The following is a 17,488-nucleotide window of genomic DNA, read 5'->3' as shown; positions in this document are numbered from 1 at the left end:
GTGTTCAGCACAAATCCAAAACAAGGTCCCATCCAAACTATGTGAAGAGAATTAACTCTACATCAAAAAGTAGCCCACAGTATTCAGCCCAGTTATTTTAATGCTCAGAAGCAGCAACTGCTACAATTTACCCCTTTTAACCTTTTGGGTTTTCTGCTTTTCCGCTTTTCATTTACAGAAAGCTTAGTTGCAAGGGATGTTTGTTCAGTACATCTCTGAAAATCAGACAATGGCAAGGTTTTTGCTTAAGTCTGGAGTGAATGCTTTGTTCAAATGCTCCTCCAAATAGTGACAGCTATTTTTAAATGGTCTAGGCTTTTTTTTGGATAAAATTGTCTTGGAAATTTTTTGGTTATAAAAGAACTGGAAGAGGAACCTGGCTCTTAAAGCATACTGCCTACTTTAGAAAACAGATATAAACATAATGAGGAAGTGATGAAAGCTGGAACAGTATCCTTATCAACAGGTGGCTCGGGGCAGGATAAACCTCACTATTTGCCCTATAAATAAGCAGTGGATTAGAGAAGAGGCCTGCCCTGGGGAAAGACACAAGGCTAACAAGGAAAGGTAATCAATCACTTCACAGTATCTGTCAATCTGTCTTCCACATAAGTACTCAAACCATAATAATTTGAAAAGGCACTTAGAAACCTTAGTGGACTTGGACCCTAGCCAATTCCCATAGCTTTTCTGGTAACACCATCACCAGATACATGAATGGAAATTCCACAGTAGAAAAAAAAAAAAAAAACGACGACGAAAGAACCCACACAACCCCAGATAAAATATTATTTACTGCAATAAAAGTGACTGAAACCTTGTGTACATCTTCACACCTCAAAGCCAAACATTCTTGGTTGAGCCCTGGCATGCAGACTTCAGCCACCTGATTACACACACAGCTATTCCTCTTTCAGGGCTCCTTGCTCATAAGGGAAATGCAGGATTAACACATAAATGGGAAATTATTCCTTACTGTTTTTCCTCATTGTTCAAGCTGTCCCCATACTTTCCTCACTGTTCCAAGGAAAGAACCATCATGCTCCTAAGAGGCCATTAATTTCTATAGATATCTCCCCAGTACAGTCCAGCTTTCAAAACTGTTTTGCTGAGCAGCATCCACAGCAGTGAATATGGTGGCACTGATATTGAAGGGGAAAAGGTTAAAAGTTAACCTAAAACTATGGTATTCAACATAGAAGTGCTTGGAAGCAATCTCTGCTTTGGATTCACTCTCTTGCTAGGAAATTTTGCATAGCTTGTCAGCCCAAAATTGGTGGGGGTTTTGGCGAGCGTTTACTGATTTGTTTTTCCCCACAATGAAGCTTGTGAGTCAAGCTCCTCCTCTTACTCTTTAACTCCATACTTACAGTACTTACTCAGGATGTTTCTTCCATTTAATGTCTTCCTTACCCGAAGGAATTCAAACTGGTTTTTCCTGCCTCCCAGGCAAAGGTTTTCTGAGAACCATTTCTTCCCATATAAGCTTTCTGTCCTGTTCTGCATGAGCTAGTTTCACATTTATAGAAAATGGAACCAAGACAGATTCTATAGCTAAAGCGGGGAACAACCACCTGAAAAGACAGATGTAATTCCAGCCACCTCCAGCTAATGCCTGAATGCTTTAAATATTCACTGGAAATAAGATTTAATCCCAGCTGAATTAATTGAACGCTCTCAGACTCTCTCATGGAATCCTGCCAATATGCCCAGTTCTGATAGTAAGATTCCAGTCCTACTGTCTCCTCCCTTCTTCTTCCCCCACATCCCAAACACCCCACTACATACCACAGTACAGTAAATATCTTACTCAACTTTAGAGACACACAACCACACCCAATTACAAAATAGCAGAAAATACTGGTTCTTGGAGGCCATCTAGTGGGAAGAGCAGAATACTCCAAGGAGGAAACTATTTCAAACTTCTCTTTCTTAGAGATGATTTAATATGGTCTGCAAGACACACATTAGGGTTACCTTGCTGATCAGTGGATGTTCCCACACAGCAACAAGCAAGCTGTTTAGGCTCATACACCAGCTCAATAAGCTGTGAGGATGGTCACAGGCTCTTCTCTCCCTAGCATTTCTAAAAACTGCGTTAGGAGTTCTGTCTGTACAATGAAAAACCATAGAGTACAACACAGAGCAGAGGGGAGGGCTTCCTTAAAACCAAGTTTTAACTTGCTGTTAGGTGACTGCTAGGCAATTCTGGGTTTCTGCAGTTTGATTCTGGCTGGAGAAAGTGATGGAAGATATTGGGTATTATAGGGAATAGACAGAAATTTCTTTGCTTACAGCTTTCAGAGCCCTGAGAGTGCAGCAGCCCTTTCCCACTTGTTGGCTGCCTGTGTTGAGCAAGGTCTAACATGCCCCTGGGGTGAGCCTGCTCTGTGAGAAAGGCTCCAGCCTTCTTGAAAGCTCCTGCCCCTGTCTCAGCAGCCACATTAAAGTACATTTTCAAGCTCAAGCCCTGGTCAAGGGAACCTGCACTCTGGGCATGGCTGTGCCAAGCCATGCATCTCACTCATCCTGACCCTGACCTGCTGGCATGACCACAGAAAGTAGGTACAGGTTGTACCTCCTGATTCATGACTACCACAGACGGAAACAAGAAAACAAAGACTGTGGTCAGTGCTTCATGAGTGGTATCTAAAAGATGACAGAAATACAAGTCTGCTTGAAAGGAAGTTTATTCCATGTATCATGGACAAATCATGCATATCATCAAATAAGGCTTTACAAGAGAAAGGGTATAAAGGAAAGACACATACAAATTCATAATATATAAACTTCTCTCATCATATTACACATAATACTTTTTATAGTTACACATTTAGGAACTAATTACTATCATTGCAGACATTTCCCTTGTAAGAAAAGGTAACTATTTACTAAGTTGGCTGATATGACAAATGTAAAAATATCTCATATTTAAGCTTGTAATTACCTAGAAGTGTTTTTCTGCTAGTCACAGTTAATGTATCCTCATAGTTTGCTTGTTTGTTTTTTTAACTGATGCATTTCACATTCCGTTATGCAGTTGTTTCATGATAAAAAATAAGTTAGAGAGAGTTTTACTTGAAAAACCTGAGAAACTTACCAGACTTATTCAGATATGGTACCTGAGAGTATGAAGTTCTACAAAACAGAGCTGAAGTTTATAAACCTGAATTCTTCATAAACTCCAAATCCTTGTTAATGCTAACAAGAGTTTGGAAGCTATGCTGGAGAGGAGATTACATTTGATTGTCTAATCTTAGTTCCTTTTTGGAAAACACATAAAACCACTGAACAAGCCTTTCATGGGGTCTGAAGCAAAGCAGAGAGAAAACAGTGCCAGTGTATTGCATGCAACTGCTATTATCACACTGTGCCACCTTTTAACAGGTTTCTCATATACATTCATCTGCTGTTTAAATTCTAGCTGCACAGAACAAGACAGAAAGAAACTACCTTGTTTATTAATACAGTGGCAAACTACCTCTTGACTTCAAGTGAAAATTCTGCCCAGCTATGGGAAAAGTCAGACACTTTAGAGAAAAAATTAAGCTTACATTCTTTTAAATACAAAGGAATGAGTGTCTGCATCTCATATCTGGCAGCTGACTGCAGTTACTCCAAGACAAATTCTTGGAGGATATATAAAACTGAATTGAAAAGAATTGAAAGTGGAATCAGCACTGAACTAAGCCCTCCAAACTTACTTATTTTATGTGGTATTTGTGATACAAAGGGCACACAAGGTATAAAGACTCCAAATAATGCTCAATGTACAAGAGAAACAGTTTCAAAAATGGGACATAATGCGCTTCTCAGGCAAAAAAACCTGTTTGCTATCATGCCTTACTATTTTGGTCAGTTTTTGAAATGACAAAGGAGTCCCTGTCAAGAACTTGGCTGCATACACATATCCAGGACAAATCCAAGAGTCTCTTTTGCTAAATCATTTGAAAAGGACAGGATTTTACTACACAATGTATCTAAGAGTCTAGGGCTATCATAGTCCACAACATTTTACAAAGGTCTCATATTTTAAAATATAAAAAAGCTTTTCCTTGTTCTAAAGGTGATTACTTCAAAGTTTATAAGCACAGTCAAGTACTCTTTCCTGGAAGAAAAATACATTTTTCTGTAGCTTGCCAAGATGACTACTGTGTTATTGAATGTAAATTTATATATTAATGTTTCAATAGTGCAGAAGATACACAGAACAAATCATTGTAAAGGAAAACTGTTCTAGCTTTCTGTCACTTTACCAGCTTAATTACACAATGCTGGCAAATAATTCCATTTATAAATAACAACACTGCACCTTTGACAAGATACTCAATCAAAAAAATAGGTTTGCTGAAATGCAGAAAATGTTCCTGTATAAACTGGATTATAATTATAGATCAATTCTTTTGTTTCCTCTTCTTCACTGGAGAAATGGTGCATGCTCTTCCTGGCTGTAAAACATTGTGAAAGTACAGATCATTTTAATGTTATCCTCCGAAACAATATTTATCTTGGTAAAGTTATTTTGTGCAGCACAACCACAAATGGAATTACAGCAGCTTGTACATGAAGAACTGCGAAGATGCATCTTCAGAAAGCTGGTTACAGCATATTTTATAACTGGAGAGGGAGGATTTAAAGCCAAGATGTAAAAAATAGTTATCCATGAGATACTGACAGTATCTACCAGAAAAAACTTTAAAAGAAATGCATCAAAGTATCAGCCTACTGAAAGCTGTGTGGACTGTGCTGATGAGGACAATGAAATCGAATTCTCACTGGTTTATCAAGTTGGCAACTCTACAGATGTTAAAATTAATGATGGATGGATACAAAAATGGTATTTCAGTAGAATGGTTTAGTTCCTAAGTGATCACACGTGAGTATACTTTTACCAGCTGAAAACAGTTTACATTTTTCATCTTGTGGTTTATTTTCATAGTTAGGGAAGATATTCTGCCATACATTAGCTAAAAATGTCAATTACTCATTGCAAAGTTATGATATGAAATACTCAGTAGGAGCAGCTAATGATTCAGTACCTCCCAAAAGACTGGGGAGGCCATGAAGAGTAATTTAGGATTTGCTGGAAGAGATGGGGGTGGTCAAATCTGGCTGAAGGAAGTTTGCTTTACTGGAATCTTAGGATCCAAAAGCTAGTGTCACATCAGTGTGGCACTGTGCACAAGCTCCTTGGTTGTGCACACGTGTAACAGAACTCACACGCAGTGTGCCTCAACTGCATTTACAAGCAGAGCTGGCACTTGTTTTGCCCCACTTAACTTGGATAATGGCCTGGGCAAGCTTACTTCTATTGGGACTACAGTCTGCAGACAGACACTTCAAAAAGCAGCAAACAAAGCCAGAGAACACACTGCATTCTAGTATTAGACTGCAAAGTTAAAACGGACTTATACTGTATTTTCTCCTGTTCTCCCCCTTGTTTCCCCCCCTTGTTTTTATCATAGTCTGCCATCCCATAAAATGGTCTGAGTTGGAAGGGACCTTAAAGATCCTCTTGTTCCAATCCCCCTGCCATGGGCAGGGACACATTCCACTAGACCAGGCTGCTCAGAGGCCCAGTTCTGCCTGGCCCTAAGTTCCCTATGAAAATGCTTTTGCTACATTTTCACAAAAAGGAATGGGACTACTTCATGCAAAAAAGCACCTTGAATTTGTATGAAATGCAAATTTTATTTCTACACTCTCACTGACCAAGTCACCACAATCACTATCTAGTTTCTTCATTAAGTTGACTCTTTTGATTTTTGACCAAGTCTAGAGACCAAACACAACCAGCTTAATTATAATGTTCTTCACAGTCCCCATCAAGGAGGTAAGACAATTTCATAAAATAGTCCAGCAGAATGATTTAGTAGGGATAAATTAAGGAATAAAGTTTGATTCCTTCAAATACACCTCTATTTATATCCTGCTTATTTATAACAAACAGATGGGAAGTGTCATAAACTATCAAAATGTTATGCATTAGTTACTTCCAGATTCTTAAGAGTATAAAAAAGAAAATTAGCAGCTCTGTAAAATTCAAAAACTCTTGTGCTGTCTATAGTATAGAACTGTAGAGCACATATTGCACCCCTCTGACACATCCATACTGCCCAAGCCCTATTTATAGTCCTGGTGTATGCATTTTGCAAGCAAAACTGAGAACATATTGAACGACTGCAAGCCACTTTGGAACTGAAGAAGCCCCTGGAATTATGAATGGAGTACTTTTTTTGTTTTATTGTCTTTGTGCAAGAGAGGCCAAAATGTTACAGGGATATTTTGAAATGGTAGAAAGTCATAGAACAATGTTTTAGAGCCAGCCTAGTGAAAAGAGTTTGTGGAATGCTTGGCCTTTTGATGTTACTTTCACTAAACCATTCTATTTCTAGTATCCTTTGGTGTTTTATAAGCCTATAAAGCTTGCAGAATAATCTTCTCAGAAAGCACTACGAGGTACTGAACTTTGACAGCTGAAAAAGAAGTCCGTCGTCTTCAAAGTTTTTCAGTAATGCTTCACTCAAACCCCCAATGTTTATAGATAATAAACTTTTTACCTTCATTAACGAAGAAATCAGCCATATAATACGCTGCTCTTACAGCAGATGGTGAATGTGGAATGCCTGGAGAATCCTTCCACTCAAAAGGGTTTTTCTCTGGATGCCATTGCATGCCATAAATTGGATATTTGTATGCTACACCAAAACACAGAGCACGTAAAGGTGTGTGCCTTAAGAATCATGTAATTAATCTTACTGCAAAGTAAACTTAGAGGATAAGCTACAAATATACCTCACTTATTAACAGCTTCACAAAAGCTTAAACAGCAAGTTGAAACACTGTTAAAGTCATAGTAGAACTGAAGGAAAAGAAATATACTGTAAAAGAAGGGTCTCATTCCACACAAGAAAATATTTGTACACAATTTTTAGATTATTCATTTCAGAAGTAATGTATATACAACTAAAAAATAATGTTTGAAGTATATCAGTGTCAAAGCTTTCCATCTTCTTGCCAGCATCACACAACATTCACAGCCGTGGATGCCAGTTCCATGGGAAAGATCCAAGTCCTAGTATGTCCTTGAAGGCCCAGTCAATCCAGGGCAGCTGCCATCTGCTGTGGCCAGGCCTGATACATTTTGGGGGAGTCAGTCCTCAGCTCTCTTCCAGGGAATAGCGGCACAGCAGCTGCTGACTGCTCTGTGATAAACCAATCACAGGCTGATGCCTGTCATTAGGCTAATCAGGTTTGCTGATCAAAGAGCTATTCTTCTCTTTTGGAGGCCAGCCAGGATGCCACACAGAAGAATCCCATTGGTGACAGCTGGACCCCAGGCAGAGCTGCTAGTGATGCACTCATGAAGATAAAACACTCCCCAAAGAGCTAACTTGTTTCCTGAGCTGAGCAAGCCCAGAGCAAAACAGACAAAACAAGTCATGCAAAAGGCTTTTGGAGGAGGCAATTACCAGCATTGCTGCTAAGGTAATGAGGGATATTGCTGCTCCCTCAGCAGCCTGGAGTGCTTTTCCTACACAGCAAACAGAGAGCACCAGGGAAATGCCAGCCTAAGCAGGCAGCTGGCAAGCACAGCCTGACAGAGGCACAGTGCAGGGATTCAACTACCGCAGCACAAGAGCTGTGCAGTTCACAGCACAGCGCTCAAATACACCAGTGCTAACCTGTAACAGCATATCTGGAAGGGGAACCATGGGTGGGAGGAGTAATAAGGCTCACAGTACCCAAAAGACAAAATATCCCTGAAAACAGAAATGCTCCTCATGGCCAGAGTGCTGACAGGGCTGATGCTCACCCTGCTGTTTGAACAACTTGCTGTACAAATTCACATCCATGCCACAACAGCCCTAAAGAACTAGGTTGTTACAGTCACAGTTTCCAAAGGAAATGAATTTCCTTACCTTCCATGGTAGATATAAACTCCACTTCATCATCAGCGTTAGTGGTCAGAACTTTATAGAAATTACGAAGCTTTTCATTGTTGGTGAAATTCTGTGATAGGGAGAGAGGGAAGAGGGAGAAGGGGAGAAGGTGTTATTTGCTATTTATTTCTAGTTTTAACAACAACAACAAAAAAGTGTTTGTATGCAGGAAATAAAAAGATCAAATACCTCCATGGAGAGGCTCCATACATGAAAGTTTGATGTCAATGGCTCAGTAGCAAGTGAATATAATACATCATCAGGGAAATTCCTGAACATTTTACTGCCTTTTGCAGCTATTACAAAGAAAAAAATGTATTTTCCGTTACTGAAACTGGTCTCAGATGGACTTATATTGACAGAAGACAATTAATAAAATGCTGTATTAAACTTTTTCAGCAGTAAATCTTCATTATTTTAGAATATTCTGCAAGAAATATCAGTGAAATAACTACAACAGATTCCAATATGCTGTTACCACTATCAGTCTTGACCCAGAGAGGATCCAAAGTTCTCACCAAGAGAGAGAAAAAAATAAGCATCATTCTTTGACAGTCATTTCAGTGGCCTTTCCACTCACAATGAGCACAAGCGACAGAATTTTTGAATGCTACTTTTTTTCTGGTTACTCAGAAAGGGTAAAGTATCAACAGAGGCCACACTTTACCAGTGCTGCCAAGTGCCACAGCTCTATCTCAAGGGATCTCTGCGATTTCAATACTGTTCAAATGGGACAGTAATGCTTCTATTCATCATGGAATAGAAGAGGAAAGACATGCTTTCAAAAATTTAAAATCACCTGCTCTCCAAGCTTAATAGGTTTTGAACCTGTGAATTTTGTGAACTTGGTAACAAAAAGCAGACATTGTTTTGTAGGTCTGAATTTTCAAATGACTCAAAGAGCCACAACTTTGGTTTTTGCTGACTGTTGCTGGTTTCAATTGGCTTGTGCTTACGCCTCTGTTTAACAAGTGCCAGCTGCACTGACTTCACAAAAATAGTCAAGGCAACTTAATATCAAAGAATTTAACAGAAGATAATCAGCAGGAACGTCACAAACATTCACCCATAATATTTATCATGAACAAAACACAACACCCCTTACCAAAGCTCACACATGAGAAGTAATGAATTTTTCACCTGAGGTGAAGTTCAGAGGGAGTGAAAAACCATTTGTCTTGGTATGAACAAGTAAAATTTCACCACTGGTGAGATATGTAAGCTCTTCGTGTCCAAGACATGTTCCCCATATTGGGAAATAATCTCCATTATCGTTAGCCTACAAAATAAAAGCAACGACATAAGGAAACAGTAATGAAAATCTACAGAAAAGAGACCTACAAGAACTTCCTACTCTTTTTACTTGCTTTTGTGTAGGTGAGAATATATGAAGGCTAAAGGATATATATGAGTTTTGAAGCAGAAAACTGAGCCTAATGTGGATACTGATTTGACTGTTCTGTTCTACAAGTCATTTTGAGAGCAGCCTAAACAGAAACCACAAAATGGCAACATTTCTCTAAAAGAAGCAATCATTAGGAGAGACACAGAAGAGTCTGTCACCATTTTGAGGGAAAGAGTGCTCATTACAATTCAAACTTTTCTATAAAGCATGGGATCACATAGCAAGGGACCTTTGCAATGTCTGTGCCCACCCAACTGTATTAAAAAAACATGAATCCTACTATTAGCATAGCTGTCGTCTTACATTACATACCTATAGAATTATTTAGCTAGCAGGTTTAGACCTGTGTTCCAAAAAGACAAAATGTACACTTAAGCAATATTAAAAAGTGGCAATCATAAAAATTGACAGGTCAGTGTGAAAACAATACGGAAAAAAAAAAGCAAAAATGAGAAAAAGATAGCAAAAAAACCAAACCAAGAACGCAACTACTTTCTTGTGACCTAATGAAGCATGGTGCATACATGCAGTGGAAATCTGCATTTTTAAATGGTTTACACTTGATAGTAAGCATATGTTGGAGACTGGGATGTTTCAGAACTCCTGTTTTTGTGAAATCTGACTAGTTGTTCTTAACTTGTTTCTAAACATTTTTAAGTTATGCATACCACAATGCACACACCACCCCCGTAGAGCTGCTGCTCAAAGCCATTTTTGAGAAAGCTAAAATGACAGGCTCAGAATAATAATGCTCCCCTACTGCATTACTGACAGTATGGTAATAAAAGCTCACAGAGCTACTTTTTCTCACAGCAAAACAAGGAATATGTGCAGAAAGAAGGCTGATAGGGCTGTAGAGTCTTCAGGACCACCCTTAATGTATAATGAGACACAGAAGTTACAGGAAAGACAGACAGTGAAGTCACAAGTGAGGACTAAAACTACTGAAGGCAAAAAATAAACTACAGTTTAAAACCAATTACAACTGAAACATAAAGATTTTGTACCCCTCCCCTCCACATTTATTTGTTAAAATAAACTAGGGTCTGGAGGCTAATCATGTATTAAACAACACTCAAGACATCACATTTTAAAAACCAATTTAAGAGCTGAAAAACAGTATTTCATTTAAATTTTTGTCTAAATAGTAAAATTCTACGGACTTGAATGGGGATTAGCATTTCACATCCTCTATTCATATTAAAGCAGAGCCAGATCAAAGTAATTTCTCATTGTGAACATTTGCAAATGAAAAGAACCCCTCATGTTTTAGAAAAAGATAAAATTCAATCATCCTGTACTTGCAAAGATACTCTTGACTATTGTAGCTTTCCTTACATAAGTAAAACTAGAAATATTTTACAGTAATTAAGATTTGAAAGATGAATATCAAAACATAAAATTATCACAAACAGCAAGGAAAAACCATCCTTTGTTATAAAGGGTTACCTAGGATGAACTGAATATTATTTTCTGCCTTTCAGTCACTAGTAGTACACATACCAGCTAATAAACCCGTCTCTCTGATCATAAAGTGAATTCAGTTCATCATTGTGAAATGTCAACAAAATCTCATAATTGTACAACAAACCACAAGAAACCCTTGCCCCAGTGCTGTACACCAAGGCACAGGCTGCAGTTCACACAGTGAGCAGTTCCAGAAAGACAAATGAAAAGTGAGACAGTCTTTGCAAGACTCACCACAAATAAAGACGGACAAAAGAATAAAAACATTAGTGCCACAGGGGCTGAAGAGCAAAGGGAGCTCAATTACAGAATTGCAGCAGCTGACTGGTCCTGTGAATGCCACTGCCTGCACTTTCCTTGCCTGCTGCTGGAAAGTGAGCAGCAAAGGTGGAAGAGCAATTCCTCACTGCCAAGTTCACACAGAGCCGAAAAGCCTCAGGTACAATGAACAAACAATACCATTCTCACCCAAAGAACTTAAAGAGTTTAAGACCATAAAAGAATATAAAACAGGAGTGGGTGTCACAAGTCTGACTCTTAAGCTATTAATGCAGAAGTTTTATGCAGAAGTAAGAAATAAGCCACCTACCTATTTTCAGGCCTACAGTTAAACCACTGAATGACAGTGCAAAACTATGGAAAATATGAACCTGTCATTTTGATCTCTGAACAGTGATAATAACAAGAACCAACTGTTCCTCACAATTACCTCCAAGGCCTTGTGGTAAAATATCTTAGCAACCCTTGAATACTCTGAAGTCCTAAGATCCACACCACCTCCTGGAAGAAGTACCCTGAAAGGCAACATCCAAGAATATAATTAGCAACAGTGATCAACCCAAAACTTGGACAATGTACACAGAGAAAGGTCTGATAACAGTTTTAAGGGTACTATTTAGGTCTAGGTTTCAGAAATCTAGAGACAGGCATCTATGCTCCCATTATGGACAGCAGGGATCTAGTCAGGAGAGTCACTAGAGATTCAAATAGGTTTTCCAGAGCAGACACCTGAGTGGTGGGTAGGTTGAACAGCCCTGTCAGCTTCACAGGCTGCACTGGCTACCATTCCATTCATTATGTGAGTTTGGACAGCTAGTGCACAGGCAGACAGCTAAATTTAGGTGTTTTAGTTTTTAACTTATTCATAGCATTCTTAGTGTCCTCCCACCGAAGAATGGTTACTCTATCACAAAGTTTAGATCAATGCAACATATGGAAGAAGAAAGTAAACAGAAAACACATAAAACACACAGATTTCAGCTGGTATACAAAAGGGTTGCAAGCCATGACTGTTATTTCCTATCCTGACTCCCAGCTGGCTCTCACTACCACTTTAAAATTCCAGCCCAAACCTCAATTAATTCTCTCCAGTTTCAGAAAAATAGAGCTGTGGCCCTGGCATAGTGACCTTTTTATCGGAGACAACAAAGAGCAAAAAGTTCCCATCAAAAAGGAAGAAAAGTACATTTGACCATAACCTTTGGTCACAGGGGATCCCACAGAGCTAAGGAAGACAATTTCAGGGACAATTTCACAAAAAAAAGCGCACAAGCTTTTTCCATCACAAAATATAGTCAGGAATGGCAATTCCCTGTGTGGCTCCCCAAAACCCAAAAAAACATCAGAGAAGAAAAGCTTTCAGCACACTCTAGCAGAGAATTCACATAGATACATGATGACATGGAAAATAATCAAGTACCATCAGAAACAGTAGCATGAAATAAAGGAAGCCTCTCCTGGCTGTAACTGGAACAGTGCCTGCAGAACCAACAAAACTGGATGTGTGAGCATTTCTTAATCCACTGCTGCAGAACCTCAAATGGATTTACTCAAGTCATATCCATGAATTGTTGATTTTTTACTGAAACAGGTGTAGGATTTTCTCTATGTATCCATGCTCTGAAATGATCCCAAGCATTTGCAGAGCAAATATGCATTTAAACCCTTGTGACCATGGGGTTTTTTTCAAGTGAATCATGCACAGGTTCATGTAAAGCCATCAAGTATTTGGTGGAAAAGTAGTATTCACAAAAATACAAAAAACTTTACTTCCCAGTGTTAACTGAAAATTAATACAACTGAAGATATTTTCAAAACAGGCCAGATTATAGATTTCTTCAGAGATCTAATTAGACAAATAAGGTGATCTTTACCTAGAAGTGGTAGGAAATTCACTCCACCTGTTCAAACCAAAACCTGGACTAGACTAATTAGTAAAACTGATCATCATTTTTGGTAATGCAAAAAGGAAATAACCCATTAAGTAGCAATGATAATGGCTTGACATTGTCATAAGCAGATTGAAATGCAACTATGTGCATTCCAGTATCACTGCCTGGTTAGAACTGATGATTTCCACTGGGCATTTCAATTCTTACCTCAGGAGTACATTCATAAAATTATGTCTTTAATATAGTAAATTTCATTATTTTAAGAAGGTAGATTTTAATAGTAAATAATTTCCAACTTCAAAGAACAATGTGAAAGATCAGTGTATCTCCTCCTTATTCTGAATTTCCACAGAATATAAGTAATTCCCTCCAGAACTCTTTTTTGTTATTTACACACTGTTTTAACATGGAAGCCAACAGGTAACAGTGGAGGGCCACAGAAGGAAATATAGACCATCCTCACTCACGAACATAACACAAACTCAATTGGCTTCTGACTGCAAGGACAGAAAGATAAAGAAAGAGAATCTGCTTTCCAAACACTTCCTTCTGCATTGATATAGGTGGTGAGGTAGAAACAATGAGAGACCCTATTGGTGGAAAACCCTTTTGGCAACCAAAGTGAAGTGGGTAGCCATGAGAAAGGGAGGAAATGATTCATTTTTTCCCCAACAGAACACAGCATAGAAAAGCATCATTGTCTTACACTCGCTTATAGCACAAGACTGCAAAGACTCAAATCTTAGCGTTCAGGGCACATTGATGTAGGAGGACAATGCCCAGACAGCCAAAGGTCTAAATCTGCAAGGTCTATGCATGCTGATTAACATGAGACTGCAAAGACCCAAGTCTTAGTGTCTAAGGCATGCTGATGTAGGAGGACAATGCACTTCCCAGAGAGCCAAAGGTCTAAATCTGCAAGGTCTATGCATGCTGATTAACATTCTAGTTATATGCATAAGCTTAACAAATGTGTTAATGGTTTAAGATGCTCATCCCATGACTACAAGTAGCGCAATCACATGCTCTGGCCTCACACACCGCCACGGCTGTGAAGTGTAGCATCAGCTGATTTCACTCTTCTGAAGTGCACTTTCAGCACAAGGCTAAAAAAACATAAAAGGTTTTGACTTTGTATAGTCCACAATAAAATCTGTTCAGCAAGATCACATTATCCTACCTTTTAAAAGGAAGAACAGAGGGGTGGCAAATTTCCACAGATGCTCTGAAAACCAGGAAGTTTTTCTAACAAAGGCCTAAGACACAGGATCACAACAGGCAAGACAGACCATTCAGATAGCAACAGAGAGAGCACACATGGAGAAAAGAGTAGAAGAGACTGGAAATCAGAAACTTTTATATGAAAAGGACTGAAAGAGGGAAGAAAGGGTAGGAACAGGGGTGAAATACTAAACAAGTAATATTAAACATCAAAATGAAGGTGACAGGTTAAATGAGGAAGACAGAAAAATTAACAAAGAGGAAGTTGAGTATATCACTTGCAAAATTGCTCATAACTATAACGCCACTTCTCCCTGCCTGCAGACAAACACAAGGGAATGCCAAGTTGAGCCTTGGCACTGGTGCAGATTATCTGACGCGTTCCTCAAGGAAGGAAAGGCAGCACACCAATACTGGATGAAATAATGTGTCTTAGAATATATTTTCATGCCTGCAGTGCCCAGCACAACCTCTCAAGAGAGCAAGACAATGTTCTTGAGAACACAGCAGAGCTCAAAAACAGAACCATCATACCTTTCAACAGAAAACCAGTGCTCAAGACTTACCCATTAATAGAGTGGAAGATTTTATCGTATTCTTCATCTGTAAGATTTAATCTGAAACACCAAAAAATAATTACAGAATATGTCATATATATGATGTACATATATTTGACCATGAAAATATAATCTCTTTTGAACAAAATATCTGACATAAAAAATATGCAGAAGAGTAAAATGGACACAAATCAAATTTCACTTGAAACAGCTCAATCCACAAGACTGAAAACAGGGCCCTGTCAGGTAGAGCTCCTGATGAGGTACTCTTGAGACCCTTATGCAAGACACTTGAAAAATGTACTATTTACAGGAATGGCATGGTTATTATTTCCTGCAGACCGGCCACTCCGGTTTCCAGCTGATTCCCAAGAAGGGCAGAGCTGCAAACAGTGGGTCACACCCATGCACCCCCAGCCTCCTTGCCAGCATGGCAGCACGAAAAGCAGAAAAGGCTTTGGCTCTGTTGTAAGCCCTGCTCAGCGATAACAAAAACACCTCTATATTATCAACCCTGTGTTCAGCACAAATCCAAAACACACCCCCACACCAGCTACTGTGAAGAAAATTAACTCTACCCCAGCCAAAACCAGCACATATGGCCACACTTCTGCAGAGGTGTGATAAGCTGGGTGTAAGTGAAAGTGTTCAGCTTTGCTGAAAGTAACTTACTTGCCAGAATTAGAAGCATCCTTTCATCGGTGAAGCTTCTGGTCAGCAAACATTCTGAAAGCTCCAGCAGCTACACGGGGAATGCTGGCTTCTAATTCAGCACTTAAGTGGTGCTATTGTTGGACTGTGTAGATACATGCTATTTTGTTTTTCTGTATTAGTATTGTTTTTAAGTACAGAAATTTATAATTTTACCATCTGGTTTCAGTGCATTTAATATTGTAATTAAATTTAATATTTTATTTAAATTTAATATTTGATAGCTCAGCGTTGGTATGAAGTACTGTCAGCTGTTACTTACCCTGCTACTTTTCACCAAACAACCAAAATAGAAGAAGATAGTGACCCATAGTTTGAACAGAACTGGAATTTATTTTCTGAAAGGAGTACTGATAGCCCTCCTTGATTCCCTGAATTCCAGGGCTAAAAAATGTGGAAAAAAAAAGATATCTAGGTATTTATGTGTGTTTGTCGTGTACTACACTGTACACTGAATCTTCTAGCTAACTTCAAAAACCATGCATGCAAACTACAGAAGGCAATTTTACTGGTAAAAGAAAAAAAATTAGAATTTTTCAAAGAGAGACTATCAACATAAGTATTAAAAAGTGTATATTCCATTCTTCTTTTATTTCAATTTCTGGAACTCTGAGAATTGTGGCATCTTCAAATTGTCTTTGAGGAGCAATAAACACTCAGAAAAACAGCAGAACTACCTTCTGTGCCTCTAAAAAGGTATCATACATACCTTACATAATGCAATTATTATCCACTCCTAAGGATTAAAAAAAAACATACCTTATAGGCACAGCTCGAGCACCGGCAGATTCCACAAATTTCACATATGAAGCCGCAATATAAGATCTTCCAAATCGCTGGTACTCATCAAAGTGACATTCCTGTGACAATATCCCTGAAGGCCCCAAGGAAGAAAATTAGCACCACATAAACGGCAAATGCTACATGCTGAAAGAAAAGTCACAAAATCACTGAACCGCTTGGAAAAGACCTCTAAGATCATCAAATCCAGCCTACAAATGAACACCGCCGTGTCAACCAGACCATGAAACAAGTGCCATGTCCAGTTTTTCATTAAAAGCCTCCAAGGACGGTGACTCCACCACCGCCCAGGGCAGTCCATAACAGTATCTAATCACGTTTCTGCGAGGAAATTCTTCCTAATGTCTAACCTAAACCTCCCCTAGGTAGCTTAACACTGTCCTCTTGTCCTTCCATTACAGTATCTAATCACCCTTCTGCGAGGAAATTCTTCCTAATGTCTAACCTAAACCTCGCCTAGGTAGCTTAACACTGTCCTCTTGTCCTATTGCTAGTTACCGAGAAGAGCCCGACCCCCACCTGGCTCCAGCCTCCTCTGAGGCAACGGTAAAGACCGATAAGGTCACACCGGAGCCTTGTCTTCTGCCCAAACCTCCCCAGGTTCCTCAGCCGCTCCTCCTAAGACCCTATTAATTAATTAATAACTATTTGCTCCTATTAATTAAGCTCCATCTCCTATATGCCAGCTAGCAGCGATACATTTACCGCCCACAGGAACTGCAGGCATCAAGACAACGGGGCATCAATTCCGGCGCCCGGTCACAAGGTACCACACAAACACACATTACCTGACTAAGACTCGGCTTCCCTGCACTGTAACTCCTCTCGGGCAAGCCTGACTTTCAGAGAAAGCCCGTACAGCGTGACGCTGCTCACACCGGCTCTAGCCAAACCCCGGCTTTCCCTACGGCCACGGCCGGAGCTCGGCCCTTACCGATGATGGGTCTGTCATTGCGCCCCGCCGGGCGGTCGCGCCGCGCCAGGGCGGCGGCGGAGGCGCCGCGCAGCAGCGCCAGGAGCAGCGCGGCGGCCGCCACGCCACCGAGCCCGGCCAGGCGCCCCATGGCACCGCCGGGAGCGACCGACGACGGCACGGCACGGCACGGCTCGGCTCCCCTCCGGGCACGGCTGCCGGGCGGGCTGGGCTGGGCTGGGCTGGGTGCCCGCCCTGCGGCACGCAGCTGCCGGCCCGCCCTCAGCGCGGCTCGCTGG

At 39.9% G+C, this 17,488-nt stretch overlaps 1 protein-coding gene across 1 annotated transcript; it reads right to left on the bottom strand.

Annotated features, from left to right (window-relative positions):
- Positions 1 to 2,672: 2,672 nt before the first annotated feature.
- GGH (gamma-glutamyl hydrolase) lies at positions 2,673 to 17,460 on the bottom strand. The gene is made up of 9 exons (XM_039702779.1): positions 17,211 to 17,460; positions 16,235 to 16,349; positions 14,774 to 14,824; positions 11,525 to 11,609; positions 9,084 to 9,222; positions 8,133 to 8,239; positions 7,923 to 8,013; positions 6,561 to 6,698; positions 2,673 to 4,448 (listed from the first exon to the last, which is right to left on the bottom strand). Exons 1-9 carry the CDS (start codon positions 17,338 to 17,340, stop codon positions 4,327 to 4,329), a joined length of 978 nt encoding a protein of 325 aa, XP_039558713.1. The 5' UTR covers positions 17,341 to 17,460; the 3' UTR covers positions 2,673 to 4,326.
- Between the last annotated feature and the right edge of the window lie 28 nt (positions 17,461 to 17,488).

The sequence above is a fragment of the Passer montanus genome, unplaced genomic scaffold, assembly GCF_014805655.1.
Source record: "Passer montanus isolate IOZ18808 unplaced genomic scaffold, ASM1480565v1 scaffold16, whole genome shotgun sequence".
NCBI classification, from domain to species: Eukaryota; Metazoa; Chordata; class Aves; order Passeriformes; family Passeridae; genus Passer; species Passer montanus.
This window is presented reverse-complemented; position numbering and strand designations above follow the sequence as displayed.

What these genes read in the sequence shown, in the direction of transcription:
- GGH (XM_039702779.1), bottom strand. Translation starts at nt 17,340, where the DNA reads ATGGGGCGCCTGGCCGGGCTCGGTGGCGTGGCGGCCGCCGCGCTGCTC. An exon ending in TATGGAGCCTCTCCATGGAG is followed by an intron (nt 8,014 to 8,132) that starts GTATTTGATCTT and finishes TCCCTATCACAG; the next exon opens with AATTTCACCAACAATGAAAA. An exon ending in TGATTTCTTCGTTAATGAAG is followed by an intron (nt 4,449 to 6,560) that starts GTAAAAAGTTTA and finishes AATGTTTTACAG; the next exon opens with CCAGGAAGAGCATGCACCAT.